The 24,854-nt window shown below is 40.8% G+C and overlaps 1 protein-coding gene across 50 annotated transcripts in view; it reads left to right on the forward strand.

Moving 5' to 3' along the window:
• The window catches only part of TRDN (triadin), a 1,056,665-nt gene that overhangs the window by 276,930 nt on the left and 754,881 nt on the right, over positions 1-24,854 (forward strand). For 48 of the 50 annotated variants that reach the window (XM_077486957.1, XM_077486959.1, XM_077486986.1 and 45 more), the window contains 4 exons: positions 5,980-6,039; positions 7,327-7,386; positions 10,858-11,040; positions 15,450-15,509. In XM_077486957.1, coding sequence (XP_077343083.1) covers positions 5,980-6,039; positions 7,327-7,386; positions 10,858-11,040; positions 15,450-15,509 — 363 coding nt within the window. The remainder of the gene's footprint in view (positions 1-5,979; positions 6,040-7,326; positions 7,387-10,857; positions 11,041-15,449; positions 15,510-24,854) is intronic. The other 2 variants (XM_077486962.1, XM_077487005.1) reach the window with 2 other exon arrangements.

Here is a 24,854-nt window from a genome sequence, read left to right on the forward strand (position 1 = left end):
GATGGATGGATGGAGACACACACACACAGGGATGGATGGATGGATGGAGACACACACACACAGGGATGGATGGATGGAGACACACACACACAGGGATGGATGGATGGAGACACACACACACAGGGATGGATGGATGGATGGACACACACACACACAGGGATGGATGGACGGACACACAGGGATGGACGGACACACAGGGATGGACGGACACACAGGGATGGACGGACACACACACAGGGATGGACAGGCATGTCTCACCCTCGGCTTATACACGAGTCAATAAGTTTGCCAGTTTTTTTGGGGGTAAATTGGGGGCCTCGGCTTATATTCGGGTCGGCCTATACTCGAGTATATACGGTAATAGTATCTGTGAGGTTTTACAGTGTTGTGCCACCACCACCGCCACTACCACCACCTAAGGCCCAATTTTGATGCCCTTGTTTAACAGGGGTACATAATTACAATTCTTGATATAATACTTCACAGCAGGGCCCATTCCAGCGCCCACCAAGAGTAACTGTGAGGGCTTACAGTATTCTGATACCACCAACACCTAAGGCCCAATTATCCACAGAGTGTATAGGGCAGGCCGTATAGTATATACAGGCTGTCCCCTATTTTCAAACATCCAACTTACAAATGATTCCTACTTAGAAAAGGAGGGAAACAACAGGAAGTGAAAGAAAATCTACCCCTAGGAAGGGAAATTCTCTCCTGTAAGAGTTATGAGTAAAAGGTGTCTCCACTGATGCTTTATCACCAATCCTTGTTTCCCTAATAACCCAAAATTTCCTAAATTCAATTGTCATTGGGACAGAAAGTGAGGTGAAATCTTCTGAACAGGGGCACAGACAGCAAACCAAATGTTACAGCGGTGATGATAAATTAGCGCAGCCACATACATTTTTTTGCGTATTGATCTTTTAGATGTGTATCACATCCTGGTAGCTGCAGCTTTAGTTGTGTGGTGAAATATTCTTTTATTAAACTAGGAGCGCAGTAATTTTTATTTTTTATTTCTTTAGCGGTGATGATAACCCTTCCCTATGTTATCCAAAAAGCTTAAAAATAGATTTTTTGCCTGAAGCTACACTTACAAAATGTACCTGTTCCAAATTACAAACAGATTCAACTTAAGAACAAATCTAACTTCCCTATCTTGTTTGTAACCCGGGAACCACCTGTATACTGCTGCTGTTCAGAGTATATAGGGCCTGGGGGCCCCCACACCTTTTTTTATTATTATTTGAGTGTGGGGTTCCCCTTAATGTCCATACCAGACCCAAAGGGCCTGGTAATGGGCTGGGGACAACAACATTACATTACACCCACAAGCAGTTTTAACCACTTGACCACTGGGCACTTAAACACCCTTAATAACCAGACCAATTTTCAGCTTTTGGTGCTCTCACATTTTGAATGACAATTACTCAGTCATGCAACACTGGACCTATATGAAATTTTTGTCCTTTTTTTCACACAAATAGAGCTTTCTTTTGGTGGTATTTAATCACCTCTCAGTTTTTTTTTTTTGTGCTATAAAAGAAAAAAGACCGAAAATTCTGCTAAAAAAGGAATTTTTCTTCGTTTCTGTTATAAAATTTAGCAGATTAGTAATTTTTTCTCCATAAATTTTGGCCAAAATTTATACTACTACATATCTTTGGTAAAAATAAGTACAAATTGGTGGATATTATTTGGTTTTTGTGAAAGTTAGAGTCCACAAGCTATGGTGCCAATATCTGAAAATTGATCACACCTGAAGGACTGACGGCCTATTTCAATTCTTGAGACCCTAACATGCCATAAAAGTACAAATACCCCCCAAATGACCCCTTTTTGGAAAGAAGACATTCCAATGTATTTAGTAAGAGGCATGATGAGTTTTTTGAAGTTGTAATTTTTTCCCACAATTCTTTGCAAAATCAAGATTTTTTTTCCTTTTTTTTTTTTTTTTTTCCACAAAATTGTCATATTATCAGGTTATTTCTCACACACAGCATATGCATACCACAAATTACACCCCAAAACACATTCTGCTGTTACTCTCGAGTACGGCGATACCACATGTGTGAGACTTTTACACAGTGTGGCCACATACAGAGGCCCAACATGCAGGGAGCGCCATCAGGCGTTCTGGAGCACCCAGGACAATTCTGACATTTCTCTCCTACATGTAAAAATCATCATTTATTTGCTAGAAAATTACAGAGAACCCCAAAACATTATATATTTTTTTTTTAGCAAAGACCCTGGAGAATACAATGGTGGTCGTTGCAAATTTTTATCTCACACGGTATTTGCGCAGCAATTTTTTGAACGCTTTGTGCTTAAAAAAAACAAAAAAAACTGTAAAGTTAGCCCAATTTTTTCATAAAGTGAAAGATGAAGTTATGCTGAGTAAATAGATATCAAACATGTCACTCTTCAAAATTGCACATGCCCGTGGAATGGCGCCAAACGTCGCTACTTAAAAAATCCCCATAGGCGACGCTTTACATTTTTTTTACTGGTTACATGTTTTGAGTTGCAGAGGAGGTCTAGGGCTAGAATTATTGCTCTCGCTCTAACGTTCGCGGTGATACCTCACATGTGTGGTTTGAACACAGTTTTCATATGTGGGCGGGGCTTACGTATGCGTTCGCTTCTGCATGCGAGCACATGGGGACAGGGGCGCTTTAATTTTTTTTTTTATTATTGTTAATTTTACTTTATTTATTTTAGTTTTGACATTTTTTTCCCCAAAAATAAGTTTTTGATCACTTTTATTCCTATTACAAGGAATGTAAACATCCCTTGTAATAGGAATATGGGGTGACAGGTCCTCTTTACAGTGAAATCTGGGGGTCAATATGACCCCACATCTCACCTCTAGGCAGGGAAGCCTGAAATAAAAAAAAAGAAAAAGATTCTGGCTTTGATCGTACTGGCGAGTTGGTAGAAGCACCGGAGGGTGGTGAGGGGTGGGGGGGTGTCTATGGCTGGGTATCTCCGAGTATGGCTGGGTATGGCAATTTATGGCAGGGTATTGCGGGGTATTGGCGGGGTATTGCAGCGTAATGGCGGGGTACTGCAGAGTAATGGCGGGGTACTGCAGAGTAATGGCGGGGTACTGCAGAGTAATGGCAGAGTACTGCAGGGTACTGCAGGGTACTGCAGGGTATTGCAGGGTATTGCAGAGTATTGCAGGGAATTGAGGGGTTAAATTCGGTGAGCAGCGATGTGGGCACTGCAGATGCAGCCCACATTGCTGCTGACACCGATCTCTTTCCCCTCCGCTGTACCCATCGGTACAGAGAGGGGGAGGGAGGAAGCGGCGTCATGTTATGACGCCGGTTTGTTTACAAGTGATCACTCCGTCATTTGACGGAGCGATCACATGGTAAACGGCTGCGACGAGCGGCCGTTTACCGTGATGCGCCGGGTCCACTGGACCCGGCGGTCACAGATGATCTCGTGTGCGCGCCCCAGGGGGGCGCGCGAGAGCAGAATTCTGGGATGCCGTTAATTAACGGCCTCTCAGAGTTAAACAACCACCCTGAAGCCGTTAATCGGCAATGGACGGTTGTTAAGTGGTTAAATTACTTATTCCTTTCGAAATATCATTTTGTGCAGGGACAGTTATAAACGCAGGAAAAATGGGCAACTTTACAGGCATACTATTGACACCCCCAGGCACGATATTTAAAGGAATATTACACTTTTATTGTTTCCCTTTAAGCATTCTTAAAATCACTACTCTCGAAAAAACGCCCATTTTTAAAACTTTTTTTTTACATTGATACATGTCCCTTGGGGCAGGACCCGGATCCCCAAACACTCTTTATGACAATAACTTATACGTATATTCGCCTTTAAAATTAGCACTTTTGATTTTTCACGTTTGAGTCCCATAGGCTTTAACGGTGTTTGAACAAATGTTTTGTCTGTTCGCATGTTCTGCTGTGAGGTCTGGTATGGATATTAAGGGGAACCCCGCGTCAAATTAAAAAAAAAATTGACTTGGGGTCCCCCCAAAAATCCATACCAGACCCTTTATCCAAGCACGCAACCTGGCAGGCCGCAGGAAAAGAGGGGGGATGAGAGAGCGACCCCCCCCTCCTGAACCGTACCAGGCCACATGCCCTCAACATTGCCCTCAACATTGGGATGATGCTTTGGGGGTCTGTGACCCCCTCAAAGCACCTTGTCCCCATGTTGATGCGGAGAAGGGCCTCATCCCCACAACCCTGGCCGGGGGTTGTGGGGGTCTGTGGGCGGGGGGCTTATCAGAATCTGGAAGCCCCCTTTAACAAGGGGACCCCCAGATCCCGGCCCCCCTGTTTGAAACGGTAAGGGGGTACAAAATAACCCCTACCATTTCCCAAAGAAAGTATAAAAAATAGTTAAATAAGACAAACACACTTTTGAAAAATTCCTTTATTAAAAATACAAAAAATAAAAAAAAAGCTTCCAGAGGTGGTAATCCACTCTTGCTATCCAGCGGACGATCATCTCTCCGGGGTCCCGTGATGGCTGAACTGAATCAGTGCAGCGAATCCATCCATCTTCTGTCTCCACGGAGGAGACACTGCGGGGATTCCGGCGGCCTGACTTTTGTTATATGCGGAGGGCGGGGCCACCCATCACCAGACCCGCCACCCTCTGACACAAGGGGAAACCCGGGCTTCCCCATGACGTTTGGGTGACCCCGCACCCCTCTGATGTAACACAGGCAGGTTTCCGTTACATCAGAGGGGGTGGGGTCACCCAAAAGTGTGTTTGTCTTATTTAACTATTTTTTACACTTTCTTTGTGAAATGGTAGGGGTACTTTTGTACCCCCTGACCATTTCAAACAGGGGGGGCAAGGATCTGGGGGTCCCCTTGTTAAAGGGGGCTTCCAGATTCTGATAAGCCCACCGGCCAGGGTTGTGGGGATGAGGCCCTTCTCCGCATCAACATGGGACAAGGTGCTTTGAGGGGTCACAGACCCCCCAAAGCATCCTCCCAATGTTGAGGGCATGTGGCCTGGTACGGTTCAGGAGGAAGGGGGGGTGCTCTCTCGCCTTGCCTTGCGTGCTCGGATAAAGGGTCTGGTATGGATTTTTAGGGGGACAACCACGTAAAAAGAAAAAATTAATTTGACGCAGGGTTCCGCTTAATATCCATACCAGACCTGAAGGGCCTGGTAATTGAATTTGGGGGACCTCCACGCTTTTTTATTTATTATTTTATCAATGACTTTCAATAAGTGTTCTGTGTATTACGGAGCCGACAATTCATAATAGCTGCGAGTGATTTTAAAGATTTTAAACTTTTTTTCCTGCATAAATGACACTTTGTGCAGGGACAGTTCTAAGCACCAGAAACATGCGCCCCTTCACAGGCATATTATAGACACCCCCCCCCCCCCCAACGAGATTTAAAGGAATATTACACTTTTATTGTTTCACTTTAATCATTATTAAAATCACTGCTCCCGAAAAAACTGGAGTTTTTAAAACTTTTTTTTTTGCATTGATACATGTCCCCTGGGGCAGGACCCGGGTCTCCAAACACTTTATACATTCGACAGACACCATAAGCCTTCAAAGACAGATTCAACCGTAATTCATGTGGATTTTCAGACGAATGCAATTTTTGAACGAAAAACAAAATAAATAAAAACAAATTTCGGGAGTAACTAAATTAATTTTTCGGATGAAAACGAAATTCCGAAACAAAATATTTTACTCTGCACATGTCTACTACACATAGTGTGATACTGTCTCAACAGTCAGTTTATTAAGCAGTACATTTGCATAAAAGTCCAAGCTATGATCATGTCCCCCTGATGATGTCATTTATGATGAAACAATTGTTGATTCTTTGGCAATAAAATCAGAGTTATTTGAATGGTCATTTAATCATATTTGCTTGAAGTTTTTCCTATTACAGTAGCATCTGAACAATCATCTGTTGTGATCAATTTGCTAATATTTTGGCTGCTTAATTTCAGAAGCAAAAAAGGAAGAGCCAAAAGAGAAGACTAAAGCTGAGAAGAAACCTGCAGCCAAAAGTACATATTTATTTTATTGTAATATGTTAAAACATTTGCCTAAGGGTTTGTGTACACAGCTTTAGACTCTTGAGCAAGTCAGATGCTGCATGCTTTAAGTTGATTACAGGGAAAAAGGCTTGTAATTGAGATGGAAAAAAACCTTGTAATCAAGATTAATTTAAAATCAGTAAGCGTTCAGTTTTTTTCAGGTGTATAATGTTAAAGTGATTGTAAAGCTTTGGTTCGTTTTGTTTTAAATAACAAACATGTCATACTTACCTCCACTGTGCAATTAGCTTTGCACAGAGTGGCCCAGATCCCCAATGTCTGGGTCGCTCTCTTCACCCACATCAGATAACCTCCTAGGAGAAGTGCTCACCTTGCGGGTACACTCCCGAGTCCAGCATTCGGCGTCCATGGACTCCGAATGTAGGACTCAGCCCCACCCCACAGTGCCAGCTTCATTGATTGACAGCAGCAGGATCCAATGGCTATGCTGCTATCAATCTATCCAATCAAGAGCCAAGAACCCCGGACAGATGAAGAATGCGTCTCCGGTGAGGGAAATTCCAGGGATCAGGTAAGTAAAATGGGGGGGCTGGGGGGCCAGTCACTGCCAGGTGTTTTTCACCTTAATGCTTTGGATGCATTAAAGTGAAAAACACCAGGGTTACAACCTCTTTAACTTGTATGTAGGAGCAAAATAAAAGAAACACACTGCATGACAAAAGTAACTATAAATGTGGATTCAAAATTCAAACACTGCAAATTGTCATGCATTCTGCACAATCTAATATCGGATATAAAACACAAAATCTGTCTACACTAGTTTTAAATATTTTAATGGATGAATGAGCTGTTTAGCACTCACAATGCATTTGGGCAAATGAGGCTCTTGTAATTTACGCAACCCTCTGCCCCATAACACTGTGCAGCCACACTTCTATGGGACATTATTTTCTATCTACATTAGCACTGTACATCCTCCTCCCATATAATATAACTTCTACCAGTCTACTTCATCCCACCAAAAGCTCCAGGACCCAGACCAGCACTAGTTTATTTTCTTCATATCAGCAACAAACCCTGGAGCTCTTAATTATGTGAGAAAACTTAGTGAAACACACACTGTCCATAATCCTGCCAGTCTGTGCCTCCCAGTATATATGAACTGTATAATCAGTTTAGCGAATATAATTTTTTAACATTGGAAATAGTTAAAAAATGACTGGTGTTCGTGGTAATTTTATGATTAAATATCAATGTACTTTTTTCCTACAACCTGTTGTTTTTTTGTTTTTTAAGTAACTACAAAAGAAGAACCTGAAAAAGTTGCAAAACCTGAGAAAAAGGTTCCTGCCAAAGGTCAGTTCCATTTGTTCTATGTTTATTTGTTTGGAGAATTTAAATTTGTTCTGTACCAGTATAAGCAGAGGTACAGTTCAGTTATCTATACAAATGTGTTGTGCTGTAACTGAGCTTGCAGCATTTTAGGTACGCTGTTCTAAGGTATCCTCCTAAGATACTTTATCACAGCACGCAAACACACAAATATGTGAATGAAGCATTCTTTTATGTGGCAGGTGGCTACTTCTCTTGACTGTAATAAAAAAAAATAAAGAAATGATAATACAATTTTCTATTTATAATAATATAATTTCGTATGTATTCTTTTTTCCTATGTAACTGAATAAGCTGTCATTTACTACATGGTTCCCATTTACTCTAGTTAACCACAGATTGATACTCAGATTTGACACGATTTGCTATTTAGTGTTTCCTTATTCTGACCTGGCAAACCCCAGTGTACATAAAAAGGATGTCCTAGATCAGATGATTACATCAAAATATTTTCTAGTGATTCACATAGAACAGTCTAGTCTGGTCACTAGAAAGTATCAATAATAACATCCCCCAAACAGTGTGCATTCTCCCTATAAGTAGTAAACATCCCTCTTTACCCAGCTATATACCTCCTTTCAGTGTACATCCACCCCATTTATATTCCCTTCAACCAGTATGCATCTCCACAGCTGGGTTTGTACCTACTCAAGTTGTATTCTCCCTGTTATGTACTTTACATTTTCTCACCAACAGACCCTATCCCCTCAACTCCTGAGGGTACCATAATATTACTTGCAAAAGGGCCCAGCAGATGGACAACAGAGGCATCTAAATACTATAGGAAACATGTCAAATTAGCCACAATGATGCAGTATTGCATGATGTGTTTTTTTACATGTAGTCATCTGCACCCCAGGTGACCCCAATTTGCTTGATGCCATATCGAACACTTTTCACTGATCCACCATCTTTTGTCTTCCACACCTTTTCATTTGGCCATTAGTGAAGATGGAAAGAATTACTAGCCAGGCAGTTATTCTCCCTCAAATAGTTAATTCATGCTGCTACTGTCAGGGTCTATATGTGAACCTGGGACCTCTGCAGTGTCTTGCTGTATCTCTTTTTGCTATGCCACCTGAAATTCTGGAAAGCTCCCTGTCTGATACCTTGGGCAGTCTTGCCTTTTATCTTGTTTCTCATGAACCTTTAACTCTTTGTTCCTCCCATGAATTCCCTGATTAAAGCCATGGTTCTGAGCTTCCTGTTTACCAGATCTATCTTTGCTACCATTTGATACTGATCATTGGTTTGTTTCTCAACTACGCTTCTGCTTGAATCCAAAAACTAATTGTTACTGACCTTTTACTTGTTTACGGACTATGCTTTTGCTTGATTCCTATCTGCTACATCTGATACCAGATACCAGGGTGCTCACCTTCTGGTGAGGCGATTCTGAGGCCCATGATCTGACACTAGCATGCAGCAAAACCCATTGTCACTATCAGGAGCCCTGGTGACACTGTTTAAGGCTTAGACCCTGTGCCTCAGCTGAGCCCGTATCATCCACCAGGGTGATCTGCTTGTGTACTTGTCCTGCTGGTTGGTGTGAACTTCTCTACTGCTATAGCCACTGGTCTCCCAGTCTGACCCCTCTCCATGACAGCTACCTTCTGTCCTCCCCATTTTATGGAAGGACTGGGTGGGCAAACATCAGCGTTAGCAGGACATACTGAAGTTTGCCATCAGAGTGGCCAGGCACAGAATGTAAAAGCAAGATGCCTGTATTTATATGGGCATGATATAAATTTATGACTTTTTTTTTTTTTAATTGGTCAATACTCCCAAAGTTAATTTTATTTATTTTTTATGGCTTGCAGGGTTGCAAATTAATTAAAAGTGATATATCTCTTCAGAATTTCTATGCATATGGAAGTTCCCAGATCTGCACATCTGCTGCCACCAATACAAGGGCCCCATTCTCCTTGCTGGTTTTTGATTGTTATTTTTTTATATCATCAATAATGAAACAGGTGGAAACACTCAAAAGTGGGAACACCCAAAACTTCCAGGTGGTTGGGGAGTCTAGAAACATATCCAGAAATTATGAAAGGGTTTTCTTGCATCAAGAGTCCCCAAGGGATCTAAGAAGCCAGCGGATGACTTGGTATACCAGACTCTTCTTGTAACTAATATCACTTTTGTGCCACGTACACACGATCAAACAATCGGGTGGAAAAGTCTGGCAAACTCAAGTCCGCCGGACATTCCCCCCGTGTGTAGCCTCCGGCATACTTTTTTGACCCGAAAGTACAGCGGACTTAAAAAGTAGTTTTGCACTCCAATCTTCCCGCCGGACTCGCATTTCGGCGGACAATCCGGCCGTGTGTGTGCCAGTCCGCCGTACTTTTGAAATGAACGGACTTTTCCGCTCGGAGAAAAGTCCGCTCATTTCGAGCGGGTCTCCAGGTAGGCGGGGCCCACGAAGGAGACATCGCTGACCCCACCCCTTGTCCCTATATAAGTTGCAGTGCAGCACGTCCCTGGCATTGCAGCCGGAGAGAGCGTCGAGTCAACATCTCCAGGAGAAGAAGAAGAAGAACGGAAGGTGGCGGCGGCGGCGATGGCGACAGAAGACCGGGCCACCGCCTGTAAAAGAGCTATAAGAAGGCGCGGTGGCCGGGCAGAAGAACCGAAGAGGGGGACAAGACCCCCGAAGTCGGAAGAAGATAGCGGAGGAGTCCGGCGAGAAGACCCCCCGAAGACGGAAGACCCCCGTAGCTGTGTCCCCCCTTCCCCAAGGCACCCCCATGTTGAGGGCACACGGCCTGGTACGACTCAGGAGGGGGGCCGCTCGCTCGTCCCCCCTTTCCTGGCCGGCCGGGTAGCGTGCTCGGACAAGGGTCTGATGTGGACCTGGGGGGACCCCCACACCGATTTTTTATTTTTTTTTCTCGGCGTTGGGGTTCCCCTTTAAGTCCATACCAGGTGGCGGGGCCAGCGATGTCTCCTTCGCGAGCCCCGCCTACCTGGAGACGCGCTCGAAATGAGCGGACTTTCCTCCGCGTGTGTGGGCGAGTCCATTCATTTCAAAAGTACGGTGGATAGTACGGCGGACTTAGCACGCCGTTTTAGTCCGCTGAAAAAGTGCCGTGTGTGGGCAAGTAGCTCGTTCGGAAAGTCCGATGGACAGTCTGGCGGGAAGTCCGCCAGACTAAGTACGTCGGATAGTCGGCTACGTGAGTATGTGGCATTAGCTGTACTAACCCTTCAATATAATTATAACCTGAAGAATAATTTGCATTTACTATTGTTTTTGTTCATGCCTGGGTACTTTTAGTAGATTATTACTTTTTCACTGATCCGTAAAAACTTTGGTTTGTCTATATTATTTTATATACAGTAGTTATATATTTTTAGGTATAAATAGAAATGGTCTGATTTATAAGTTTAAGCGTTTTTATTGTGATGGTTAATCCAAATTCCCTTTTTCAGAAGAAAAGAAAGCAAAGGTCTCTGAAGTAGAGGAAAAGCCCAAGAAAGAAGTAACAGCCAAGGTATCAGAAGCCAAGGTGACAAAAGACATAAAAGAAGCCAAAGTGGTGGAAGACAGTAAGGCTAAGCCTAAACCCAAAGAGGCAGAAAAGACTAAAGTGGAAGCCAAAGATGAGTTGCCAGGTAAAATATACAAAAAGAACTCTACTGAAGATCTCCAAAACAAAGGAGACATTAGTGAATCAGACTGTAAGAATGATCTGCAATCATATCTCCACCACAATCATAAATAAATGTATGAATATATGTACAGATTGTAGTGGGTTTTTATAGACTAACATATTATATAGTCTGAATCATAAAGGGGCAGCAGCACCTCCGTTTTTGGGATTTATTTCTGTATCCTGAATATTTGCTGCACTGAGTACCAATCAAACATCTCAAAATATAGCTGTGGTGTGGAAGAAAACATCACCAAATCAAGTAAGAACATCCAATTGGCCATCTGATCATTTTCAAGAAAGCATCCCCATTTCAGATGGATAAAACTTTAAGAGGAAACGCATGGTTTTTGTTTTGTTTTGGATAGACTTGGAACCAGATTTTTAATGTGGCTGTGTTCCTAATTTGCATTACATTGTCTCCCTGGCAGAAAGTTTTACTGTAAAATTTAATAGTAATCTCTGCTTATGTATTTTTAATTTTATAGTTATTTTTGAATTTCCCAGGTTTATGAGGGGTTTACTTTGAGTACCCCTTCACACTGTTGCATTGTGATAATGTGAGGTAAAATGTGCATAATAACACACAAGCCACAATGGGGAGTGCCGTGGTACCGATAATTTGGAAATGCTTTTCAGTGCACTATTGTAGTAGTAACATACCCACACTGCAGCATGCTACATTGTGCATACTGTGTGTTATGTGTGCTGCATTAAAAAAAAAAAAAAAAAAAAAGATTGACCTCAATGTTGTGCTTTTTAGATGTGCTACTTTAAATCAGTGCATCTTAATGCATGATAACACTTTGTGCTAATGCATTAGTGCAATGCAGTATGTGAATGGGACCTTAGTGTTAGGGTTTGTATAGGGGGGAGTTATGGTTAGGTAAGCTATTAGAGACTATACAGAGGTTCTCATGGATATTTATTTGTACCTAATTATGGTGGAAAAGGGCAAAACCAAGAATTACTGGGCTGGAATCCTGGTTCAATTTTCCTTATGGTTAGCAAAGTCTGTGTTTGCTGCTGCTGCTGCTCCCATTTATCCATCTGAAGAGAATAAATTGAGGCAGAAACCTTCTTCTGGGACACAGTGGTCACAGTGTCACCCGCTGATAGTTCATACCTGATTTAAGCACTGTATAATAAGGTTGCTAAAAAGTACATGAAATAAAAGTTGTCAATTTTCCTAATGAGATAGAAGGAAAAGCTATGTTGTGCTGTGTATATAATTATACAGTTGACCTGTTTAATTGAAATTTTTATCTGGGAGTCTGTTTTGTGTTGTCATTCTGTGAATAATCATTTAAGAAATGGCTGCAATACTGGTGAAGATGGCATCAAAGTACCAAAAACGTTTTTTTATCACTTTGTGTGATGTTTTCATCATATCTCCTTATAATTAAAATTAATTTAAAGAAAAACTTGTTTTGGAGAAAAGTATGCTTATGTTTTGTTAGTCTCCCTTATCCAAGCAAAATGTGTTTAATGATAAGGAGATGAATGACGGAGATTAATGATAAATGAGTCAATTGCAAAGTTTAAAATTATTAATCCATCAACTAAAATTATTCATTAATATAATTTGCATAAGATTGGGTAATTGAAGCAAATACAAGAGAATTCTTTGAGGCGCCATAGGCCTCACACACTGTGCCCTTTATGTTGTGAATGGACGGCTAAATGCAGACCTTGGTGTGGTGCTGTAAAACAGCAGTTTATTGCAGACTGTGAATATCTGTTCCCCTTTTTTAAATGAGTCCGTTAAATCCCACAGTCTATTACACTTGTTCCAGCATCTGCTTTGCTGCATGTGGTGCCTGGTAATCCATCTATGGTAAAGATAATGATCAAAAGGTGTTCTACTTTTTTCCTCAATACACAGTATAATATAGCACAGTATAGCATTGTATAGCAACTAACTCTCACTACCCATAGACTGTAGGTCCTCCCTACACTACTCCTGCATTCACTGACAAACGGCTGCTGGTATGCCATCCTTTTATGGTGAGAGAGCTGGCACATAACAAACCACCAATATTGGTCTAAGCTAGATAAACTAGGTTCTAAGGCCATGCGGTGCATTATTGTTGGAGTGAGAAGAATGTTGTGTGATTGGTAAATTTGGAAAAAATTCTTTATATTTTCATAGATTTACCACATCTTGATCTCACAATAAAAATGAACAAGTTAATTTATTCAGCTAGTGTTCATTTCTGTTCAGAAATCTGGGATGTAAGAGAGGTACCCAGTACTTCCGGGTATGGTAATTATGTGATTTCTGTTTTCGCACTGGTGCTTATTGGTTGGCATATGTATGCAGGGGTTCTAGTTAAGGCCTGCAGCTATCCAACTCTGATCATTAAGCCCCTGTTCACACCTATGTGGATTAGATGTGTGTTTCCCCGCATCTAATTCGCATAGTAGGAGAATGTGACTGGATCTCTATGGTGCCAGTTCACATATCTCCGGGGCGGCTGCGGAGCTCACTGCAGAAAAAACGCATGTGTCTTTGGCTCCGTTTCAGGGCCGAATTCAGTCATAGAATCAGCCCTGATTTGTCCCTGAAACGGGGGAACAGGGACACAGTGTTCCTGTGCGTTCCGCAGTGGGTTATAGTGTGAACCCGGGCTTACTTGTAAACCAGTAATAGCTTCTTGAGGTACATGACCCTTTGTATAAACACTACCAGAAATCCATATGCAAGAAAAAAAAAACTCTATGGTCCATAGATTTCTATGGAATATTGGGTAATCGTATAAAATAAATAAAAAGAAAATAGTGTTCATATGAAAAGATCCCAAAGAGATTTGTAGATTGGAGGGACCTTTGTATTTGACTTGACCTCCTTCAACTTCCCTTCAACACAAACTAATGCACACAACTTTACTTCATTCACTAAGCTGATTGAATATTATTTTGTACATTGTGCAGCACATCAAAAGCAGTAGCACAGAGCTTGAGTGTGTAAATAGCAACTATGGCTGTCACCATGTAAATGGCAATTATAAATAATGCATAATGAAAGGATTTCTAAAGCATTAACAGGCAGTTTTACCATTATCACATTTAAAGTGATTGTAAAGGCAGAAGTTTTTTTGTATCTTAGTGCATTTTATGCATTAAGATAAAAAAGCCTTCTGTGTGCAACAGCCCCCCTCAGCCCCCCTAATACTTACCTAAGCCCACTTTAGATCCAGCAATGTTGTAGGAATGTCTTGGCTGCCCGGGACTCCCCTCTCATTGGCTGAGACAACAGTGCGGCAGAATTGGCTCCTGCTGCTGTCAAAGACAGTCAGCCATTGAGAAGAGAAAGGGGTTGGGTCGGGCCACAGCCCCATGTCTGAATAGACACAGGGAGCTGTGACTCGGCTTGAGTGCCCCTATAACAAGCTGCTTGCTGTGGGGACACTCAACAGAAGGGAGGGGTCAGGAGTATTGAAGAGGGTCTAGAAAAAAGGAGGATCAGGGCTACTCTGTGCAAATCCACTACACAGGGCAGGTAAGTATGACATGTTTGTCATTTTTACCTAAAAAAAAAACAAAACAAAAAAAAAACACTTTACAATCACTTTAACTGTATGTAAACCAAACATATTTATAGCTCTGGGTGGAGTGTGAATTGGTTAGCCCTTCCATCACTATTTTGCGGTCTGTGTCCCAACTGAGAAGATTAGCAGCTCTATTTGTACTGGTGATCATTGTTAGCAGGAGAAAGTGAGGGAAAATCAAAAATGTTATCTGAGTCAAAAACAAGAGTTGAGCATAAATCAACCAGTTTGTTCTGAAATTTCCCTTCGTTTCCATCTAATTTCCTATTGCATCCCTAAGACAGAAAGTGAAGGGAAATCTCCTCAGCAGGACACAGACAAAATAAACCTAAACCTTTCCTTCTCTATTCAAACTAAAGGAAGGTTTTGGATATACATTACCTTCAGTTTAGCAGATCTTAAATTTTTTTTTTCTTTACATATACAGTACCTAAAATATCATTTTAAAAGACTATCTTCTGTCTGATACCCCAAAAAACCATGACCCCATTGTGCAGCAGACTCTTGATATTCAAACCCAAGAACATATTTCAGAACAAGATATAACATGATTTAAATACAGAACTAGTATTTGTTTTAACGTGTATATAGAAAGGAATTTGATAAGGCATTTTTTAGTATTGTAAACTGTGAAAACTATATAGCAAACAAATACAATATTACATAAAAGGCATAAAGCAAATGGTAAGCATCAACATGCTCTCCAAGCCCTGATTTTCTTTTCTGATGTGTTTATTTTTCTTTTCCTCTGTTACTCAGGCAAACCGCATATTGATATTTACTCCCTGTTGATTAGTATTTTCCTTTTTTGTTCTGTCAGATCAATATCAGTTCTGTCGCTATGTGGTTGACATGTATGCTCACGGGGATTTATATACAGGTATTTTACAAAGTTTTTGAACGTTGGCTTAATATTCTGTGCTTTTCTGAACAATGAACTTACCTTTGCTCTTAATTCCTTGTGGATAATCTGCTGCCACTGAATAGACTTTGTAATAATGACAGGATTGAAAAGTTAATTGTGCTTAAATCTGCATGGATAGTACCTTTCCAAAATTTCTTAATAATGGGGTTTACCTGTCACACAAATCTAATTAAAATCTGGTGTGCAAAGATAACCCTCACACTTTACAAGTTGAATTCCATTTCGCTGAATTCCATAAATATGGGGTAACAATTCATAGCAGCTAGCTGGAAACATTTTTTTTGCTCTAATTAGAGTCATCTAGCTCTAAAAAAAAAAAAAAAAAAAAAAATCTTCTTTTCGATCTATTCCTTTATCCACAAGAATAAAACTTTTATCCATTTACTAATTTATGCCGAACTCTAAAGTTTTGTAGAGTTTACAGTGCCTGTGCATGGCTCTGAACAGTGTATCAGCAAGATTAAACTTCACCTGTTTAATTGAAGCAAATAAAATGCTGTCAGAAGGAAGGAAAGGTAAAGCCATTTTTAAGTCCCTCCTCTTTACCAGAATGGCCCTCCTATATGTGTGCAAGTGCCTGTGTCGATGGACTTTTGTTTGCTTAAAACAGGTTATGCATTTCTATGCAAGTCTATGAAAATGCAAAAGCTACATGAAACAGATCAAATGTGGGTCATAAGGAGGTCATATGCACCTGTCAATAAATATTTACAGAAGTGCTTTAAACCAATGTCAAAATGAAGCATCGACACAAGCCCGAAGCATATTGACCTTCTGTATATACTGAGGGTAGCTAGTAGAAGTCTGAAGTGACTTTTAGCCATGTTTTGAGATACTGAGTGACAACTGAGCCTGACAACGATCTCTCCTTTAGCCTTTCTCCTAGGCAGGGAGTGCCATGGGTTAGATAGGGCATTAAATGACTACAGGCGGTCCCCGGGTTACAAACAAGGTAGGATCTGTAGGTTTGTTCTTAAGTTGAATCTGTTTTTTAGTCAGAACAGGTACATTTTTTTTCAAGTGTAGCTCCAGACCAAAAAAAACCTTCCCTATGCTATCCAAAAAGGTTAAAACATGTTTAACACCCCTGTCATGTTTGTTTTGCTGTCTGTGCCCCTGTCCAGAAGACTCCACCTCACTTTCTGTCCCAATGACAATTGGATTTTGAAAATGTTGGGTTGTTGTGGAAACAAGCCTTGGTGATAAAGCATCAGCAGAGGTACATTTGTCCCATAATAACTCTTACAGGAGTGAATTTCCCTTCCTAGGTGTAGATTTCCTCTCACTTCCTGTTGTCTCCCTCCGTTTGTAAGTAGGAGTAGTTTGTAAGTCGGATATTTGTAACTAGAGGACCGCCTGTATTCCGAAACCTCAATGCACCGACCAAAAACAGTGTCAATTTAAACCTTCCTTCTTCAAAGCATTACATTTACTACCAAATTACAGGTGTGTTTTAATAACTATGATATGGTGACAATAGCCGGCCAGACAAAAAAGAATGATTTTAGCAATTTTAAGTAAAGGATACAAATGGCCACAAAAGTTACACATGTAAATAGATCCAGCACATTTTAATACTGATTGATGACAATGTGTATAGTTAAGCTGGTACTGCTGTTTAGTTTACTGGCTTTGGGGAGATTTACCAGCATGTAGTGAAAAGATATAACATTTGTGTTTAACCAGCCTAGTATCATTGTTGCTGCCAGTGGTGCATGTGGTCAATTATCCCTACAGCTTATACCTATTCTCTGTACACTGAGCCTAATCATTTGTATGTATGATCCCCACACTACACTACTTTATATTAAAATGATTGTAACTCTATTCAACTAAGTTAAAGATCTGGTCACTATTAGCTGATTTTTCAGCTTGAATCATCTGTTAGTTTGTTACATACAGTATCTCACAAAAGTGAGTACACTCCTCACATTTTTGTAAATATTTTATTATATCTTTTCATGTGACAACACAAAGCAGTGAGTGTACAGCTTGTATAATAGTGTGAATCTGCGGTCCCCCCAAAATAACTTAACACACAGCCATTAATGTATAATCCAATGGCAACAAATGTGAATGACTACCTAAGTGAAAATGTCCAAATTAGGCAAAAAGTGTCAATATTTTATGTGGTCACCATTATTTTCCAGCATTGCCTTAACTATCTTGGGCATGGAGTTCAACAGAACTTCACAGGCTGCCATTGGAGTCCTCTTTCACTCCTCCATGATGACATAATGGAGCTGGTGGATGTTAGAGACCTTGCTCTCCTCCACCTTCCATTTTCAGGATGCCCCACAGATGCGCAATAGGGTTTAGGTCTGGAGACATGCTTGGCCTGTCCATCACCTTTACCCTCAGTTTCTTTAGGAAGGCAGTGGTTATCTTGGAGGTGTGTTTGGGGTTATTATCATGTTTGAATACTGACCTGTGGCCCAGTCTATGAAGATAGGGATCATGCTATACTTCAGTATGTCACAGTACATGTTGGAATTCATGGTTCCCTCAATGAACTGTAGCTCCCCAGTTCCAGCAGCACTCATGCAGCCCCATGACACTCCCACCACCCTGCTTGACTGTAGGCAAGACACACTTGTCTTTGTACTCCTCACCTGGTTGCCGCCACACATGCTTGACACCATCTGAACCAAATAAGTTTATCTTGGTCTCATCAGACCACAGGACATGGTTCCAGAATCCATGTCCTTCATCTGCTTGTATTCAGCAAACTGTTTGTGAGCTTTCTTGTACATCATCTTTAGAAGAGGCTTCCTTCTGGGATGACAGCCATGCAGACCAATTTGATGCAGTGTGGGGTGTATGGTCTGTGCCCTGACAGGCTGACCCCCCCACCCCTTTAACCTCTGCAGCAATGCTGGCAGCACTCATACGTCTATTTCGCAAAGACAACCTCTGGATATGACTCTGATCATGTGCACTCAACTTTTTATCAACCATGGCGAGGCCTGTTCTGAGTTGAACCTTGTCCTGTTAAACCACTGTATGGTCTTGGCCACTGTGCTGCAGCTCAGTTTTCAAGTCTTGGCAATCTTCTTATAGCCTAGGCCATCTTTATGTAGAGTAACCATTCTTTTTTTTCAGCTCCTCAGAGTTCTTTGCCATGAAGTGCCATGTTGAACTTCCAGTATGAGGGAGTGAGAGCAATAACACCAAATTGAACACACCTGCTCCCCAGTCACAACTGAGACCTTGTAACACTGAGTCACATGACACTGGGGAGGGGAAATGACTAACTTGGCCCAATTTGGACATTTTCACTTAGGGGTGTACTCACTTTTTTTAGACATTAACCACTTCACCCCCGGACCATTTGGCCGGCCAAAGACCAGAGTGGTATTTGCGAATCCGCACTGCGGTCGTGCGAAGTGGCTCCCAAACAAAATTGACGTCCTTTTTTGCCCACAAATAGAGCTTTCTTTTGGTGGTATTGGATCACCTCTGCGGTTTTTATTTTTTGCACTATAAACAAAAAAAGAGGGACAATTTTGAAAAAGCAGTATTTTTTACTTTTTGCTATAATAAATATCCCCAAAAAATATATAAAAAAAATGTTTTCCTCAGTTTAGGCCGATACATATTCTTCTACATATTTTTTGGTAAATAAGCGTTTATTGATTGGTTTGCGCAAAAAGTTATAGCGTCTACAAAATAGGGGATAGCTTTACAGCATTTTTATAATTTTTTTTTTTTTTTTTACTAGTAATTTTGGCGATCTTCAATTTTTATCATGAATGTGACATTATGGTGGACAGATTGGACACTTTTGGTGCTATTTTGGGACCATTCACATTTATACAGAGATCAGTGTGATTAAAAATGCACTGATTACTTTGTAAATGTGACTGGCAGTGAAGGGGTTAACCACTAGGTGGCGCTGCAGGGATAAAGTGTGTCCTAGGGAGTGATTCTAACTGTGGGGGGTGGGATATGTGTGACATGATGCTGATCACTGCTCCCGATCACAGGGAGCTGTGATCAGTGTCCTGTCACTAGGAAGAATGGGGAAATGCTTGTTTACATCAGCATTTCCCCTGTTCACAATGTTACGTCTTAAAGAGCAATGTACAGGTACGTTAATATATCTGTACGTGCCCTTCTGCCGACGTATATCGGCCTGAGCCATTAGGCAATGAGTTAATGGCTGTGTGTTGAGTTACTTTGAGAGGACAGTCAATTTACACTGCTATATAAGCTGTACACTCACTACATTGTAGCAAAGTGTAATTTCTTCAGTGTTGTCACATGAAAAGATCTAATAAAATATTTACAAAAATGTGAGGGGTGTACTCTCACTTTTGTGAGATACTGTATATCTGGAATCCTATGGCAAAGTGGAGTAGGAGCTCTAGCTTCTTGTATTTCCATGAGGTGTAGTGACTCAGTAGTTTTTTTTTTCTCCCTCCCAAGCATTCCTAAATTGATTATTTTTCCCGAAAAGGAAAAAGCAGTTTTGGGAACTGATCGTTTTGTAATAAAATGTAAGTAATAATTAGACTTGGTAACTATTTAGTTTGACAAGTAGCTTTGTGCAACAGTTTTTAAAATTAAAATGATGGTCCTGTAGCGAAATTGCCATCTGTCAGTCAATATAAAGTTTGATATCAACACCTCAGTTTGCTTATTCTATTGTTTGGTAAAGTTATCTTTTAGAATAATATAATGCAAACACAAGGCACGCTTTATACAAACACTGTCCCTTATGGCATGTGATTGTTTGTTTGTTTTAGCAAAACTAGTGCTAGAATTTGCTACTTAAAGGCAGAATGGGGTCTGATTTGCATGCAGAGCTAATTTATTTTTGCAAAAGACCACAAAACAAGAGAAAATTGAGATGTTCCATGTGATCTGAACTATAACGAGCTTTGAGACTCCTCTCCACATGCCCTACACTATCTTCTCCTACCACTTCCCCATTAAAGCTGCAAATATCCAAAAGTGGTTTTAAAAAAAATAAAAAATAAAGTTGTTTATTTTTTTGGGCTATGTACTGGCTAATGGGTGCCATTATTGTAAATACTCTTCTGTACAAATGTAGATTATTATTTTTACAATGACAGCTAAAATAGCTTAAATGAGTTTGTACCAACATGCACCACTGTTGCTTTGTAAAAATGAGCTTTTGGCAGCAATTCTGTTTTGGCAGTCATACATAATAAATCCTCTCCCATGTTATCCATATAAGTTGTATAGCTAACCTCATCAAGTCTCCATGTGTTTCATCACATAGTATCATGTTTTTTGTCCTGACCATATGTTTTGGGCTTTTACATTCTGTCTCATAATTGATACCAAGTTCTTAATACATGAAGCAAAACATCTCAGCAACACTTATTTTTAACTCCGTACATCTGTTGACATTCTTAATAGCAGCATGTTAATTGTTGGAAGGCATATTCCCAGTCTTAAATATTATACTGGCTGTTATATAAACACATGTGAACTGACTACTGAATTATTATGTTATTCTAATGTTTCCAGTAAGTAAAAAAAAAAGCTGTGTTTGTATGTCTAGAGCTTAGGTAGCAATTGGAAAGTCTTTTGTGGCTGATGATCTGCATAATAATTATGTTTACTGCTCTCAGGAGCATGCTTTCAAACTTTAAGATCTGGAATCCGAAGTGACATATGTAGGAGTGTATCAGGGTTCCATTACTATTCTGTTCTGGTGACAATGGGGTTGATTTACTAAATGAATACTCCCTTTGCAAAGTGTATATTAACTTTGAGCGAATGTTAGTTAACAAGATAAATTTAGCTTAACGTTGACTACAGTAATACTAAAGTAGGGTGGAGAATAGGCCTGTTTGGTTTCTAGTCCACAACGACCTGAGCAACCCACCAGGAATCTGCCACCTGTACTTGGCCAAGGGATGTGTATAGATGTGGCGGGGAATGACTTTACTTTTGTGATGAGGCCAGTACATTGACAGCCTCCTGATGTGCTTGTACAAGTGGATTTGGATTAGGAATCCAACAGGCCTGAGCTCATCCCTAATCTACAGTTGCCAAAATAAAATGTCTTGAATTAGTGCCAATCATTTGTGCTACATTCATTATTAGTTAGTTATATATTTATCTCATATTATACACAGTATACTGTACAACACCAACAGATATGCTGATTTCAATAAATCATAGCTATTAAGATAAATTACACTTTTATGTCTTTTGAGAATTAATATTAGCATAATAAAACCAAATAATCAATTAAAGGGCTATAAGAAAAATTCAGAACCTGCTATAGTAAGTTTTGATATGTCTTGATACGACACTAAAGCAAAACAGCTTTTATCCTTCTTATAGACTCAACTACTCCTTTTTTATTGGAAGATCAGATATCACTGTTCTCCATATGCATTAGTAATCTCTGTGCTAGAGCATTTCATTTGAAGAATGAATACACTAACAAAATAAACAACTCTACTGCATATTTGGATAGAACTATATTTGCTTAACTATGTCTTCATGTTTTTTGCTGTGTACTCACTGGCTGACATAAGCTTTAAGAAACTCAAATTTTAGCTCTTTTTGTATTCTTCAGTGCAGTCTCAGTTTTTGACTTCTGTGAAACAGACAGAATAAGGCCACCATTCCGGTAATGTTAGTGTATACTACCAAATACGATTACTGGGCTGTCACCAAGGGAAAAACATTTCATAAACTGGTAAAGTAGACATCAGCAGATTAAAAGCAGATGCAATGTTTCACCTCTTCTAATGCTGTACATGGGCTGCTCAGTATTTTGTCACTTTATAGAAGTTTTCATGTCAAGAAGGACCTCTCTCAAACTGCGTCTTTGGCTACAAATTCAAAGAGAAGAAAGGCTGCCATTTATCAACCCAGTGCATTAGTGTGTAGATTAATGTGGCCTCAAACAGTGCTGCTCCAGCCACGCCCCCATGACATGTTTCGCTCCACTAACCACAGCTTGGTCACAGAGCTATGTGACCAAGCCCCAGAGAGCAGGGCGAAACATGTCAGAGGGGCCTGGTTGGGGCTGAAGCTGAGCTGGCTGAGGCCACATCCTTCTACATACAGTACTAATGCACTGTGGTGGTGAGCAGTGCCATTTTCTCTCTTTAAATAATGCTCTTACACTTCTGAATGGTGCACTGACACTAGCTCCCTTCACTGCAACTGGCGGGGAGACCTCTGTCTCAGTTTAAAGCAGCACTGCAAGTTTCATTTGGATCACTTTGGCCACAAATTATTTACTATAATTATTACATTGAACTAGCTGCATTTTGCTATTGTAACATCTACAGCTATTCTGTCCTTAAAACTAAAACTTTGAACAAATAGTTCCTTTAAATGATTAAGTTAGATACTAGTAGTTTGCAGATATCAGCCATTGAAGAATCATTAGAAGTCAATACTTCCAATAATTTTGATGCCCTGGTCCCCTATTGTTCTGTGTGGTTCCTCCTGATCTCTACATCCCTACAAGATACAGTAGTGATGTAGGGCCCACCAGACTGAAATAATGAGCTCAGTAGGGTCCCATAAATCCGAATCTTCAGTAGGCAATTTCACCTTAATACAACAGCAATCTATGTCACAGCTGCCAAAGGAGGTGAGTAAGTTTTCCCTTGCAGGGAGCAATTTATTTTACGTTTTAGAAGCTGCATCACTTTAAGCTAGACATGTGCAAAATGGAAAAAAATAATTGTTTCGGATAGATTTGTTATGTTACTACCTTTGTTTTGTTTGGAATTCTTTAAGTTTGATTTTGGAATTTGTTTAGTTTCTTTTTTGTAAATTTTAATTTTGTTTTCATTAAAATTTAATTTATTAATGTTCTAATGAGTTCCAACTTTTCAGAATGATTAGAATTTGGACCTTTCAAAAAACGACTGACTTATTTGAATTCTATGTGAAGAAGTAGCAACAAGAGGGCTCCCAGATCCCGACCCTTAAGTGAATGGGTATCGGGTACATCGTACCCCTACCCATTCACCAAAAAAGTGTAATGAAAGTAAAAACCCCAAGAAACTGTTTTTGACAAGTCTTTTAATAAAAGAATAAAGATAAAAAAAAAAAATTGTCTCTCGATGTACATCCATTGTCAATCACAATGCCCGCTGAACCCAAACAATAGAAAAAATAAAAATGCTCTGCCTTCTGGGAAGATACCCACTGTATGCCTCCTCTCTGCTTTGACTGACTTTATGTGATGTCACAAGACATAACGTGACATCTTGACATCAGAAGGAGGGGGTGCCAGCAGGTGATGTAGCCGGTGGCTCTGCCCCTTGCCTAACCGCAGTATACCCGTTCTGTGCTTTGACAATTCTTATATAGGTAAGGGGCGGGGCCACCCTGTTACGTCACTTGGTGACACCATCCCTTCTGATGTTGTGTGACATCAGAAGGGGTGGTGCCACAGGGTGACATATTTGAGTGGCCACGGCCCTTACCTATATAATATCTGTCAAAGCGTAGAGTGGGCATACGGCCGGTAGCCTCCCAGAAGGCAGAGGTTGTTTTTTTTTTTTTTCTTCTATTTTTCGGGTTCGACCGGTGTCATATTTGATCATGAATGTACATCGAGGGACACTATATTTTTATTTCTTTTTTATAAAGGATTTGTCAAAAACTGTGTGTTTTTTATTATTTTTGGAACTTTTTTGGTGAATGGGTACTCGAGCACCCGATACCCATTCACATAGGTGGGGGCCAGATTCTGGGTGCCCCCTTGTTAAAGGAGGCTTGCAGATCCTGATAAGCCCCCTGCCCGCAGACCCCAACCCCAGCCCAGGGTTATTGGGGAGAGGTCCCACCCCCGATGTTGAGGGCATATGGCCTGGTATAATTCAGGAGGGGGGGTGCGCTCGTTCATCCACTCCCCTTTACTGACCTGCCAGGTTGCATGCTCCGATAAGATCGGACCTGAAGGGCTTGGTATGGACTGAGGGGACTCTACATCGTTATTTTTCACATTTTTCTACTGCCAGAAAATCCTGGCATTCTTTATCTTTACATTCATCTGTTAGTGGGGAAACCCGATGACAGATGATGACTCATAATTAATAAGGACACAGGGGGCCGGCTTCACGGCCCGCTGCTTAACTTCTTGAGATCCGCTCTATAGCCGAATGACGGCTACAGCGTGGACCTGCTTTGCCGGGACTACGTCTATTGATGATGTCCCGTGCACGAGCAGCCTGTGCGCCCCCTGAGGGGCGATCGCAACACGCTCTGTGATCAGCGAGTCTATGAGACTCGACTGATCACAGATCGGAGCAAGGGGTCGCACACACAGTGCTGCACCTCAGTGCC

This window comes from Lithobates pipiens, unplaced genomic scaffold (genome assembly GCF_037356315.1).
Source record: "Lithobates pipiens isolate NorthernLeopardFrog02 unplaced genomic scaffold, aLitPip1_a1.2 Scaffold_18, whole genome shotgun sequence".
NCBI lineage: Eukaryota > Metazoa > Chordata > Amphibia > Anura > Ranidae > Lithobates > Lithobates pipiens.